Here is a 12,686-nt window from a genome sequence, read left to right as displayed (position 1 = left end):
TTGAGTGTTTAGCTAGCTATTGTTACTACTGAAGTGAGTCATGTCTCTAATATATTCATTCACACACCACTATAAGAGTGGAAATTATTTTATTCCCTTTTTTCTTGCTGTGCAAAAGCTATGTAACCTGCCCAAGGTCGCAGAGAAAGTCTCTTTTGCTCTCTCCTCCCTGTATCCCACAAAACCCAAAATGAAACTCTACTGATAAATACTGGAGACAGCAGCACCCCCTCTGCTCCTCCTACTCTCTGTCAGTGGGACCATCAGCTCTTTGGGGGGACTGAAATCTTGGCTCAATACAAAGGACATGTGGGTGCTATCTCACTGTAATCTCTGAGTCAGATATATGAGCTAATCATGCCTTTTGCCCTTGCACTCTTTGAAACTATGAGCTCAAGATGCTAACAGTCCGGGAGCATCACATCCTGACTGCCTGGTCCTGCACACTGAATGCTGACAACTTAAAACAATGGTGATTAAAAATATATACGTACAGAAAAACAGTACTTTTGCTACTACGTGCCAGGCTTAAATGAAACACATTTGCCTTTGCCTCCCTTCACAAATAATCTTGGTTGCACATCTCTTTTACAGTTATGAACAATTTTCTGAGATGACTGACAACGGAGGTAACTGACATGTAATGTGAATCTTCCCACTGTTATGCATTCTAGACGTGCAGCTGAATAAAATCCTGCTCAGTCAGACATAAAATCAAATTAGAGTAGTTCACTCTGAAGAGAAAGAACTAAATTTGAAACAAATAAAGCAGTGCATAATTCACTTTTAATGGGATAAGTTTCTAAAACCACACTAATCATAATCCTAACAAGGTAATCCATTACATTGTGAGTTTACCACATCCCTGTTCAATATGCGGTAGAGCTTCAGGCACGTGGGGGATTTGCCCCACATGCAAAGTGAGCAAGTATATATTTTTTTTTTGCAGCTGGAATTTGCTCAGCAGAGCACCTCTGTTTATTACTAATTATACCTTATGGACATACAACACGTTTTGTTCATATCACATGTTCCCAAATATCTTCAACCCCCATTGAAATTCCTTGGCTACCATAGAGTGTATTTCTCCACAAAGTCCGGCAGTATTAATCAACAGCTTAGAAAAAGAACCAAAAAAATGCTGTATCTTAACTGCACAGATTCAGAAGGAAGGTAATGATTCAAACATGGAAGTTGGATAACCCTGGAGTAACATTTCCTGTGTGTGGCAAAAATGCCTTTGCATTCTTATTGACCGTAAGTATTCAAGACCTTGGGTCTGGATCTGATTTTTAAGACAGCGTTTTTCATCAGCACAGCAGCTCACAACTGTGAGAACGCCTGAGTTAAAGGAGAAAGTATGACTGCCTGCTTTGCAGCTACCCTTCAAAGTCTCAGGCTGTCCACACTTATTTGGTGTATGAGAGCTGATAGGTTATAACCTAAGATGCTGTGGCTACAGGGCACAGAAAAATCAGAAACAAGTAAAGAGTTTAATAGTTTCTGTAACATGGGATATCTTTCTATGCTTTATTAAAGTGTTCAACTCTGAAAAGTCATTCTAAAAGACCAACATTCGGCATGTTGCATATTCAATACCTCTCAGATAATGTCTGACACAAAAAATGTGCCCTGCTGACATGTTAAAAGATATTTTTGTATGGGATTTTAGAATCAAGCTGGGTTCTTTCTGTACTGTCAGCAATCAAAATTTTCTGACTGAAACATAGTGAATCTTTCAATCACATAGCAGGGATTGTAGCAAGCTTTTCCAGCTGCATCATTTCTAAAGAAAGAACTAACAGGTGAGAAATACTGAAAAACCTAATAAAAAGGATATGATCAAATACACATCAGGAGCAGGTAAAGTAAGCAGATGCTTTTCCACATGAATCTCTATACTGCAATCCTTCGCAAAAAATTTCCATTTATATATCCAGCTCATCCTGAAACATTGTTCCCTGCATAAACCAGCTTTATTTAAAAGATCATTAACAAAACAAAAAAAGTCAGGAGACAGAACTACAGTGTATACAATACAAATGGAATTATTTTTTCTTTATACAAACATTACAGCTCTGCATAAGGATGCAGCAAGGTAAATACCCTATAAATCAAACTGCAGGTTGCTGACACTGGGCTCAACCATTATCAGACATGGGTTATTTCTAAATTCCAAGGGTGTTTTTAATACTCAATATTGAACCCACACAGGTTTTTGAACTCCATTTTATTACTACATTTTGATGTGAGGGAATTTAAGTTACATCATATGCATACACAGAAATCATAGACACAGTCACCCAAAAGCTTCACCTTCAACAAATATCCTATTTGCCAGCATGATGGCCACACACACATAAAAATGGTTACGTATGGCAAGCAAGAGATTAAGATCATTTTAAAGCAGACACATGCAATTGCTATGTCCTCGTCATAGGGCAAGATGTGGATAAAGACGGCTCAGAGTGAGGAGGTGCAATTCTGCAAGCAAACTCAATATGGGAAAGCAGTTCTCTGAGCTAGGAAGTTCATGTCCCTCAGCTCCTACAGTCTCTGGCTCTAAATACAGGGGATGTTACACCAGCTCTGCACAGGCCAAGTCATCAGCAACTTCCCTACCCCTGCAAATGAGCAGAGACTGAACTGAACTGAGCTAACTTCAAGGAGAGACCTATAAAAAAACAGATACTGAATGCCTTTAAACATGAGAGGAGTTAAAAAAGGGGGGCAGGGTGGGAATAAGGAAGTAATTATTAGACCTTATGGAGGAGCAATGCCTTATACACTGACTGTTGTATAGACCACAAAACAAACTCACTAGCCAAAATAAATTATATTGATGGGACAAAAATTGAAAATTCCAGAAACGGCAGCTAAATTGCTGCATTTTCCCACAATCCTAAATTTCAGTCAGGATCACACCCTACACTGTCTATTGAATAAGGAAACACTGCCCAGAAGGAGGTCTGGTGAAGCAACCCTCCTGCCGTGTACAGCTCAGCTCCCTCTGGAAAGTTAACATTACTGCTCTCCATTCATTTCCTGCTGCTGGAGGTGATGGAGCATGATAGCATCAGATTCATAAGCTATTAGTGAGCATTTTGCCTTGGTGAGCATCAGAGTATCACTTTACAAAACAGATATTATCATAATACCAAGGAAAACCTGTCAAAAGAGTAATAAAATTACTTGTACAAGGTTATCCAGGCATAGCAGAAGAAGCCTAGCTAGGACACTTAACCTGCAGCTCCTAAACCAACGACCTATCCAGTAGGAAACCCCTTTAAGGAAATGAGCTGAGGGATCCAGCTCCATCTATGGTTACCTTTCCTTACTTGCACCCTGCTACAAAAAAAAACCCTATCTCAGTCATTGTGAAGGACTCAAAAACACTGTGGCAAAACAGAAAAGAGATCAGAAATGTTGATCATAAAGCCCTAAACAGAATGTTGAGCATGGTATTTTGGCCTTCTCTTTACTATCAGTCTCTCTAAGGGAGACCTTCATTTCAGCCTTGTTGCACAGGAAATCGGTGCCTGCTAAGGAATTCATTAACAATTCTAGTTGTAACAATTAAATTTCATGGTGCCAAACTCTGACTTAATTCTAGGAAAACAGAAAAAAACAAAACAAACAAAAAAAAGAATAGTAGAGTTGCCACAGAAAGATTGCTGCATAGACAGATTGTGCCAATGACTAGTATAGTAAGAGGCTCAGGTACCTATCATTTCAAAGATTTTCTTGGGCAGGCAATTTAATACTTCTACATCTCAGTTCTTCATTTCTAAATAAGGACAATAACTAAATTGAAGCACACTAAGGGTAAGGCAAGATACGCAATACAGACTAAGTAAAAATCTAACAGAACTGGATTTGTGCATGGGTATAACAGTACATTTGAAGCTATTTTTGCTGCATTTTGTTTAAGCCTACAAACTATTTCACTGACAGCATTTCAGTGTGTAGCAGTGCTGTGCAGCAAAGATTAAATTTTTCCAAGAAAAGGCATAATACACCATACATTACCTTCAACCAAAATTGCAGATCCATTTTTTCCTACAAAACAATAAAGAAAGAGAGACAAACCCAGGCTTGATAACATCTGCTGAGCTGCTTCTCAAAACAGAGGGAGATTCAGGTCACATTTGACTCTTCATTGAGCAACACCCAACATAGGCTTCATTAGGGTATTAAAGACTGAGATGTTAAAATCATACCTAGAGGTGGCAAACTGTAGCTATCCCTACAGTCATTAGGGGAAAGGAGATAAATTTCACAGTTTTACACCTATGTTGAAGCCCAAAGGTGGTCCTTTTTTTGTCATATTTGATAGCAAGGTTTGCACTACAGGAATATAGTCTCTCCTTGATTCTACAACCTAAATCTCACTGGTAGCACTGGGGTTAGGGGACATCAGACACAGTTAAAAAGATAAACTATCACAAAAACTATTTTTTGGCAAAGTTCAGCATGAAGACCTTGAAGACAAACATGGCCCATTCAGCAGCATATCTAAATCACACAAAGTCGGTAGTATCACTTCTGCCAAAAGCCAAGCTACACACAAATGTTATCAAGCAAGGATTTTCCTTCATGTTCCAGTCCTAACAGGCATGTTCAACAGGACAGAAAAGCTTTTCCAAAGGTCTAACACTGACTTGAAGACTAATCTATTACATGAATAAAGTCATCTTTTTTTTTTTTCCTTTTTTTTTTTTTCCCCTCAGAGTTGTCCAGGTAACAGTAACCAGACTATAAAAATCAGCTAATCAGATGCTATTTGTTCTCTTTCAGTGAGTCAGTGCTGCCATCTAAAGCTACCTAAAAGACATGCAAAAGAAATTCAAAGTCATGCATCTAAATAACATTCAGGAAGCACATCTAAGTAGACAGAGAATGCAGGGTAAGTCGAATGTGTTAATAAGATACAACAAAACAGTGATGCTGCAGTACCTGAAGGAGCAAATCTTTCTCTATCACTTCACCTGTCTTGGTGATAAGCTGCTTCTGTAGTCTTTGTATTTTCTTAATCAGCTCATAGGTACTTGGGTCACTGGCCTAGACAAGAGCAAAGCAGTCTCAAAAATTATAAATTATAATAACAATAAATAACAAGTTATTTTTTCTCTCTTGGAAATTAAAACCATAATATCTAAGTGTGCAAAAGTGACAAATACGAAAGGCAGAGGGCAGTGCTGATTATTTTTTAAAATGACAAGTATACAAGCAGTCCTGAAACTGGAATCTCTGCATCTTGAAGATCAGTTGGAGCATATTTATGTTTAACACTGTTACCCTCCTGAAACCTCCTCAAAACATCCAATAATAATAAATAATTCCAGAAGGAAAAGCCAGCAAAGCTTACTTTCCCACCACTTTGTATCTTCTTCTTGGATCCTTTAATGAAGAGCAAACTCTGAAAGAAGCTTTTCCCCACTCAGGGATTCACAACACCTCTCCCAGGTGGTTTCTCCTTTCTCGTGTAATGTCTCATGAGAATTAAACTCACATTGCAGCAAAGGCTCCAATAAAGTCCTGCTCTCTGTATGTTTGCTTGAGCTTATAAGGAACTTGGTATCTCATGGCTCTTAATCTTTTGTCTGATACTATCTAAATTGACTAATCAATTCAAGTGTAACCAGGACACTAACACAGATACACATGCAGCACTCACAACAGAATATCACCTCCTGAGAAACCAGGCTAAAAAGTAGTTCAGTCCCCATGACCCGCATGGTCCTTGACTGCCCAAACTATATATAGTATACAGCGCTGCCCAAACATGGTGCCAGTTTGGGACAACTGTAGTGATACAAGAGTATTTTTTCATTAGGAACTGAACCAAAACCCTATGAGGATTATTTCACATGGATCTTAACATCTTTTTGTGTTCCAAATACAGACCACTAGCCTAGAATGGAAAGGCATGATTTCCTGTATCAGTCTCTTCATAAGTTCATTTCCCCAGTATGAAATGTTTTGACTGGCCCAATTTTCCTTTGTTACAATGTGCTGGTGGAGACTGTACCTAGATGTCTTTAAGCTACTTCAGCATCCTGCATTTTATCTCCCTTCCATGAGAAAAGCTAAGTGCACCGTTCTGCTTTAAGCTCAGCATGAAGAGATCAGAAATGAACTGTCATGCTAGTAAGCACAGCCAAAATACTCAGCTCTGCTTCTGTAGGGACTAGCATGTTACCACTCATTATTAGAGCAGCTAAGCTACCCAGGCTGGCATCAGATCAAAGATCCACACAACAGAGAGGTCTCAGCTGGCACTGACTTCGAAAATACCCAGTCATGCCAATTGATGTTCATATATTCGGTCTGTGCTTGATGGATTCTTTATTTTTCCCCTTCATTTGGCAGGTTCAAATAGTGTGAAATTTAGATTTGCTGTTTACATAACAGCTGAACTCACATTACCTGGCATGGCTATCTTTGGGAGCCCACCACTGTTATGTGGAGGCCTCTTCATTTTCTCACAGATGTAATTTACCATTTGACTTTTTAAGTGGTCATCCTCAATTTGACTCCATATCTGTTCATTCTATACCTGCATACGCTCCTTTCTAATTCTGGCTTTTTTTTCCCATATACTTCTCCCTAATTGATAAGGGCAGGATTGTATCTTTCTCCTATCATTCTCTTTCTCATCATCCATGTTAAGGAACCATCCCTTTCTAAATTCACCTTATGCATTATTATTTCCTTTAGCATTTGACTGGCTTTTTACCAATCCCTCTGCAATTTTTCATTGAGAAAGTAACACAAAAATAACACTGATTGCATTGTGCAAGGAAACCATTCAGCAGTTAACCATTCTGCTGGTACTATGGAAATTTCAGTCTGCCTGCCCCTCCACATAATTTGCATAACAGTAAACGAAATAGGCTTTGTGCTGTGTCACTGACTTGGCTATATGGGCTTTGGGGACTTGAAATGCTCAAATATTACCTCTAATTTTCTCCATCTGTGAACATTCAAGGGATTCTCCAGTTCTTCTTCCAAAACTTTGCATCGAGTCTGCTCCCTTACTAGTTCTTTCTGCATGTGATGAATCTCCTGTCTAAAGACCAGCATAAAACAAAAAGATAAAAAACACATCAAAACTACACCAATGTGGCCAAGGCACTAATATGGATGATAACACATCATTCTTCCATGCACTACAGCATGAGCAAAGTGACTTTTGTGATTAATAATCAACACTGATACCACTAAGCAGGTGGAACCATAAGATAACACAGTTAGAGCTCTTCACTCACTTCAGCTAGATTGGATTAAAAAAGGGACTTTTCTTCAGTTCTTAGGGAATCTACCCCACCGGCTACTGGATCTCACTGCCCATCTCTTCCCACGTACATTAAGGCCAGAAGGAAAGTTAATTCATCTAGAGTAACCCACAGATCAGTTTTGGAGTCATATCTAGTTAGTCCTGTATTGAATCTAACAGATTGTGTTTGAAAAAAGGTTTGAAATCTACATGGCCCACATAATCCAGTAAATAAAGTACACTCTAGGACCTAACTATCATGGACACCGTTCTTTAGAGAATGCAAGTTTGAGTTCTTTCATTACTTCTCCTCAAGGAATTTCAGGGGTGATTTGCTGATTAATTTAAAATTAATTGAGCATTTCCAAAATGCTTTGACAACTAGGCTCTTACGGTGAGGATAGGGGATCAAGGTGCAGGGAAAATAAAGGCACATTCTGCAATGGTCCAACCCTTATCACTTTAGTGGGTGGATTCTGTAAGCTCTCCAAGGTGAAAAGGGGGTGGAGGATCAACATGTGCCTACTCTGCAGCTGAATCTTTTCTTACTAAGCACAGAGTTGCATTTAGCTCAGTACAGAGAAAAAGACCTTTTTTTAACTGTGAGATTGGACAAGGTTATGAGAGAGGAAAAAAAACCCCACATCTCCAATTGGCAAATCAAGAAAGCTAATTAGCAACACAAGTGATAAATGGAGTCTTTCAACAGACAGTTTTCATGATGGTTTTGGACTTCATTAAGTATGTGATTGCTGCTGCAGTTAGCAAGAATTGATCCACCCATCATGGCATGCATCGCACTATACTTCAATACCATCACTGAGTTTCAATACAGTAACAGACTTTCAGCTTGAATGCATCTGGGCAGCAAGTTCAAATCCTGTTCCTGCCTACAGTCAGTCAATGAAAACTGCAATTGCTAATGTTTTGTGCCCAATTCGCTCTTCTTTCTCACCTAATCAAACTGGCAAATTCCACTGGAATCAATGGGACTGACCATGACTGAAGTTAATTTGCTCTACTGAAAGCCATGGAATTGTACCGATACAGTTAAACTAAAGATCTCAGTCAATGCTGTGCTAGCTACATAGAATTAATATGACAGTTACCTACTAAAAACATAGCTGCTCCTCCTTACAAACTAAGACTGATTCTATAGAAAAGGATAATAATTTCCCATCAGCAAAAAATAGACCTTAAATACAGGAGGGTTAAAAAGAGAAAGGAAGCATTATGACAGAGAAGGAGGAGATAAATCAGGCTGGGGCTATTAAACTTCTGTTTTAAAGAAACACAACCTTCGATGAAAATTTAACTAAATCTTTCTCAGAGAGCAAGTCTTCATATAAATCTGGAAGAAGAGAGCTGTGAAAATGTGCAGGGGTTTGTTATAAATATGTCAAGTGTTCCCCATCCTCTGCGGATTGCCTAATAAAAAGCAGTTCCACTAATTTGGGCCTTGGGTACCACTAAGTAGCTCACTGAACTATGAACATCTTTTCTGCTGCTGTCTGTCAAGTTTAGTCTTTAGGCAGTAACTCACAGTACAAAGGGAAATAGGGAAACTATTACAGCTTTGGCCAAGATCTTTTTTCCTCCTTTCCTCCTTCCTATATTATGATTTTCTTAATTGCTGTTATTTCATGAAGTTAATCCAGTCTGTGTTTCAGGTCAAATCAAACAATTCCCTTCTTCAAGGTATAATGCTGTTGATACAAATCTTTACGATGCATAGAACATATTTCCTGTCTCAAACACAGAATCATGGATGCAGTCAGTATAGAAATGCATTAATTAAGTTTTTCTACCTGAGATCCTTCATATTAGCCACACTTTTGCCAAGTATCCCCTTCTCCCGCCTTAGTTTTTTGATCTCCATCCTGAGAAGCTGGATGTCTTCCATTCTCTGATGGTATTGGTTTTCATTCTTGTTTAGAATGGACTGCTGAATTTTAATCTTTTCATACAGCAGAGCCACTTCATCATTGCGCTGAACAAGCTGGGACCCAAGGATGTTTCTCTCATTGACAACCTAAGGACTCAGAGCAAAGCAATAATATCAGGTATAGTTCCTCAGCACAATCCCAAAGGATCATGACTGTATTTGCGTTAGTCAAAATCATGCGCATTAAGAGGTTTCACAGTTACTAGTGAAAGAAATATGGCAAGGGCCCAATAGTTTCCCCTATAAGGATTCACTTGCCTGAGTAGCAAAAGCTACATATTCCATTCACTTCAGTATCTTAACATTTTTGTTTCAATGGCACTATAAAGCTTCTAGTAGTACCACATTTACAGTAGCCGAGGATCTCGATCTTAAAAATACACTGGACAAATGAGAGAATAGAATGCGGAGTTTTTGAAAAGCCAAATCAGAGATTCCCACCTGCTCAATTTCCCTGTTCTTCTTCAGCTTCTCAGCATCAGCTTCAGCAATAATTTTTAGAAGTCTTTTTTCTTCTGCCTCCTGATTTTCTATAAACTGCTTGGTTTCCAGAGCCCGTTTTTTCACCTGAAGCAGTTCAGCCTGATGAAGTCAAAGAATACAGGTAAACTGCGCTTAGTATCAACTTCCCGCTACATAAACCGGGGTTCAACAGTTAGGATCTAATAAAATCTCCTACATTCTTTTAGTTTCCTGAGAGGTACACAATTTTTTTTGTTAGTTTTTGAGAACAAATCATTAACACAGGAAAGCATGAAGATCCCTAAAGAAATGTAAACAGTATTTTAATATTGATACGTTATAAATAATAGAAATTTGAATGGAATTTTATCTATTACAATGATTCAAGTTGTAGTTCAGGAGCACCTCATTTAATAAATGTTGGTGGGTTTTTTTAATTAAGTAGGTCTTATTTGATAAGCCTTTTAATGGAGCTGATATTTAAAGTTCAAAATCAGTCAGAAATGTGAGAAATGATAGCCCACCTTGCTGGAAAGGGCAACAATCCTTTTAACAAAGGATTATGTAATACAAATCAGCATCAATCTGAGACAGACTTCAGACTGGAATAACAGAATAAATGGAGAAGATGGCAACCAGGCATGGAACAGCAAAATTAAAGAGCTCTAGCATCTTTTTAGTAGATGTGTAGGTGAGGAAGCTGTCCCTAAGTGCATGGTTACAGTAATTGCATACCACTAACCTAAAATAACACTGGAATGTGCCCAATAATTCTATCCCACTGTCATGTCTATAATTCAAGGCATGTATGTAGATAAAAACTAACAGGGTCTTCTTGGATTATAGGGAATTTCTATCATTGCTAGGCAATTAGTCAGAGCCAAGATGGAACTAGCTGACTACAGTCTATTTTCACAGATAGATAGGAAAACTTTCAAGCCTTGACTCAAACACTTTGCCACAACTCTGACCCTTATATAGGATGATGTTCAAGCTGTCTTTTGGAAAAGAGCATCATCCAATGCTGAAAGAATGAGGCTGTGATGAAGGCTGCACCTGCAAAAACAATGATTTAAGACAGAAACAGTTCCATTGTCATAATAAAATAGCTTGTTCCATTCTTATTTTCTTTAAAAAAAAACTCTCATTTTCCCATATGTGCAACACTCACATCTCTCTTACTCAGTGTTAGATGTTCATAAGAACCCATCAGCCGAATAAAAATGCAAGCCACTTCATACTGAAATGCAATCAACACTGTGCAAAAGCTGTCTACAAATGTAAAACTGCTCATGCGTTTGGCATTGCTGGATAATATTTTTTTAATATATCAAAATTCTATAGTCTCCTTATGTCAGAAAAAGTATGAGTTGTAAACAAAGGTGGCATTAGATGTTGGCAGCAAACATTCGTATAAACAAATCTCCTCACTGGAATGCGCTAAGTTAAAATAAATCTGAACTGCCTTGTGTAGAAAAGAACATAAACACTTCAAGCCACACAAAGGCCCCACAAGCTAACAGGACCTTCAGTTAGACTAAATATGCTAAAAACTAGAGTTAGAGGATCTGTGTACATTAGGTGAGAGAAAAGGAAATGAATTAACACAGTCACTGTGCAAGCAGGAAAACAGGTCTGAAACTGCTGTAAATCAGCAACAGCTCATTTGAAGTTGGTTCATAGAATTTCGAAGACCTGAAGAACAGTCAGCAAGAAAGAAGAATTTATGTGGGACCTATGGCAATATCTCAAACCAAAATCAAAACAAATTCTTGCTTAGATTCTGAAATACTAGTGTAAGTGAAGAGAGGTTTTGTTTGTTCTAGAGGTGGGAAGAGAATATGGATTTTATAAAAGATATAACTGGGACCAGACACAGAATGCTGAAATAACAAGTCAGAAGTTTTGCTTGCAGATTTCTAGAAAATGCTAAAAAGAAGTAAAAGACATGCATGAACGTCTACAAAAATATACAAAAGCACTTCACTGCAGCTCAAACACGAGGACCATATTTTTTACAGCTTTCAGATAGGCATTTCTCACCATTCAGGTGCTTTGTCAAACCAGTCTGATCCACAAGCCTGTATGAAGGCCAACTGAAACCAAAAGATGGCATTGTACTGGCTTTAATGGAGCTTGGATAAGGCATCTTCTGTTTCATTTACCATGACTATACATTTTTAAGATCTTTATGCTAGCTGAGGCCAGCATAATTCCAATGTCTGTATGATCTCATTCCTATGAAACCCAGTCCTCCATGATTTATCACATTCTTCAAACTGATCTCCCAGGAACAGCTTGCTTGTTTGCTTCACATCAGTGAGAACAGGACAAATTGAAGCTGCCTTGCTACACAAATAATTGGGTTCTTTCGTGCCTGTATCAATCACCTCCCTCTTTGAATTCTCTTCAACTTTAGTATTCAGCAGAGACATTCAGGTAGAAGTACACAGTGCCCTCAAGCCAGTCAGTAGTGTGATGTCAGTGTATGGACATACTTGCTAGTGAATAATTGTGTGTGTAAACCATCTAGCAATCCTGTTGTTGTCAAATGGATGGCACCTCTGTCTGAGATGATCAGACAGAACTGGGGACTAGTTAAGGCAGAAAGCTGTACACAGGAAATGAGACACTGTTTGACTTCTCCATCACTGATAGAACAACTCTGAGACAGATCAGGTACAAGAACACAAATTCATCACCTTTTTACAAAGCTCTATTGACATCTTGTCATAACTGTAATGTACTGAGAAGGGCTGAAAACTCAAGGAGTCATTGCAGCATAGCAATAAACTGACAAAAGAAAATATTGTGGAAAGTGGCAGGGGACTTCTGGTTTTGTGGGGGGTTGTTTGTTTCCAGGTTTAAGGGTTTTTTTCCTAGTGCTTAGTGAAGAGAAAAAATAAGCTGCTGTGAACACTAACTCCTTCATTCTTTTGAGAGTGCAGTAAATTGGGTTGAGGTATCACCACAAATCTAACAGCTTATGTAAGGATGGGC

General features: G+C 38.5%; 1 protein-coding gene across 2 annotated transcripts in view; it reads right to left on the bottom strand.

The window, feature by feature from the left end:
* CFAP58 (cilia and flagella associated protein 58) overlaps positions 1 to 12,686 on the bottom strand; it is a 61,792-nt gene that overhangs the window by 20,581 nt on the left and 28,525 nt on the right. The window contains exons 12-15 of one of the 2 annotated variants that reach the window (XM_062601950.1): positions 9,666 to 9,806; positions 9,088 to 9,311; positions 6,961 to 7,072; positions 4,957 to 5,061 (exon numbers count right to left, since the gene is read on the bottom strand). In XM_062601950.1, coding sequence (XP_062457934.1) covers positions 4,957 to 5,061; positions 6,961 to 7,072; positions 9,088 to 9,311; positions 9,666 to 9,806 — 582 coding nt within the window. Of the gene's footprint in view, positions 1 to 4,955; positions 5,062 to 6,917; positions 7,073 to 9,087; positions 9,312 to 9,665; positions 9,807 to 12,686 lie in introns of those variants that run through there. The other variant, XM_062601951.1, reaches the window with a different exon arrangement.

This window comes from Pezoporus occidentalis, unplaced genomic scaffold (assembly GCF_034315485.1).
Source record: "Pezoporus occidentalis ecotype Australia unplaced genomic scaffold, CSIRO_AGI_Poc_V1 ctg73, whole genome shotgun sequence".
NCBI classification, from domain to species: Eukaryota; Metazoa; Chordata; class Aves; order Psittaciformes; family Psittacidae; genus Pezoporus; species Pezoporus occidentalis.
This window is presented reverse-complemented; position numbering and strand designations above follow the sequence as displayed.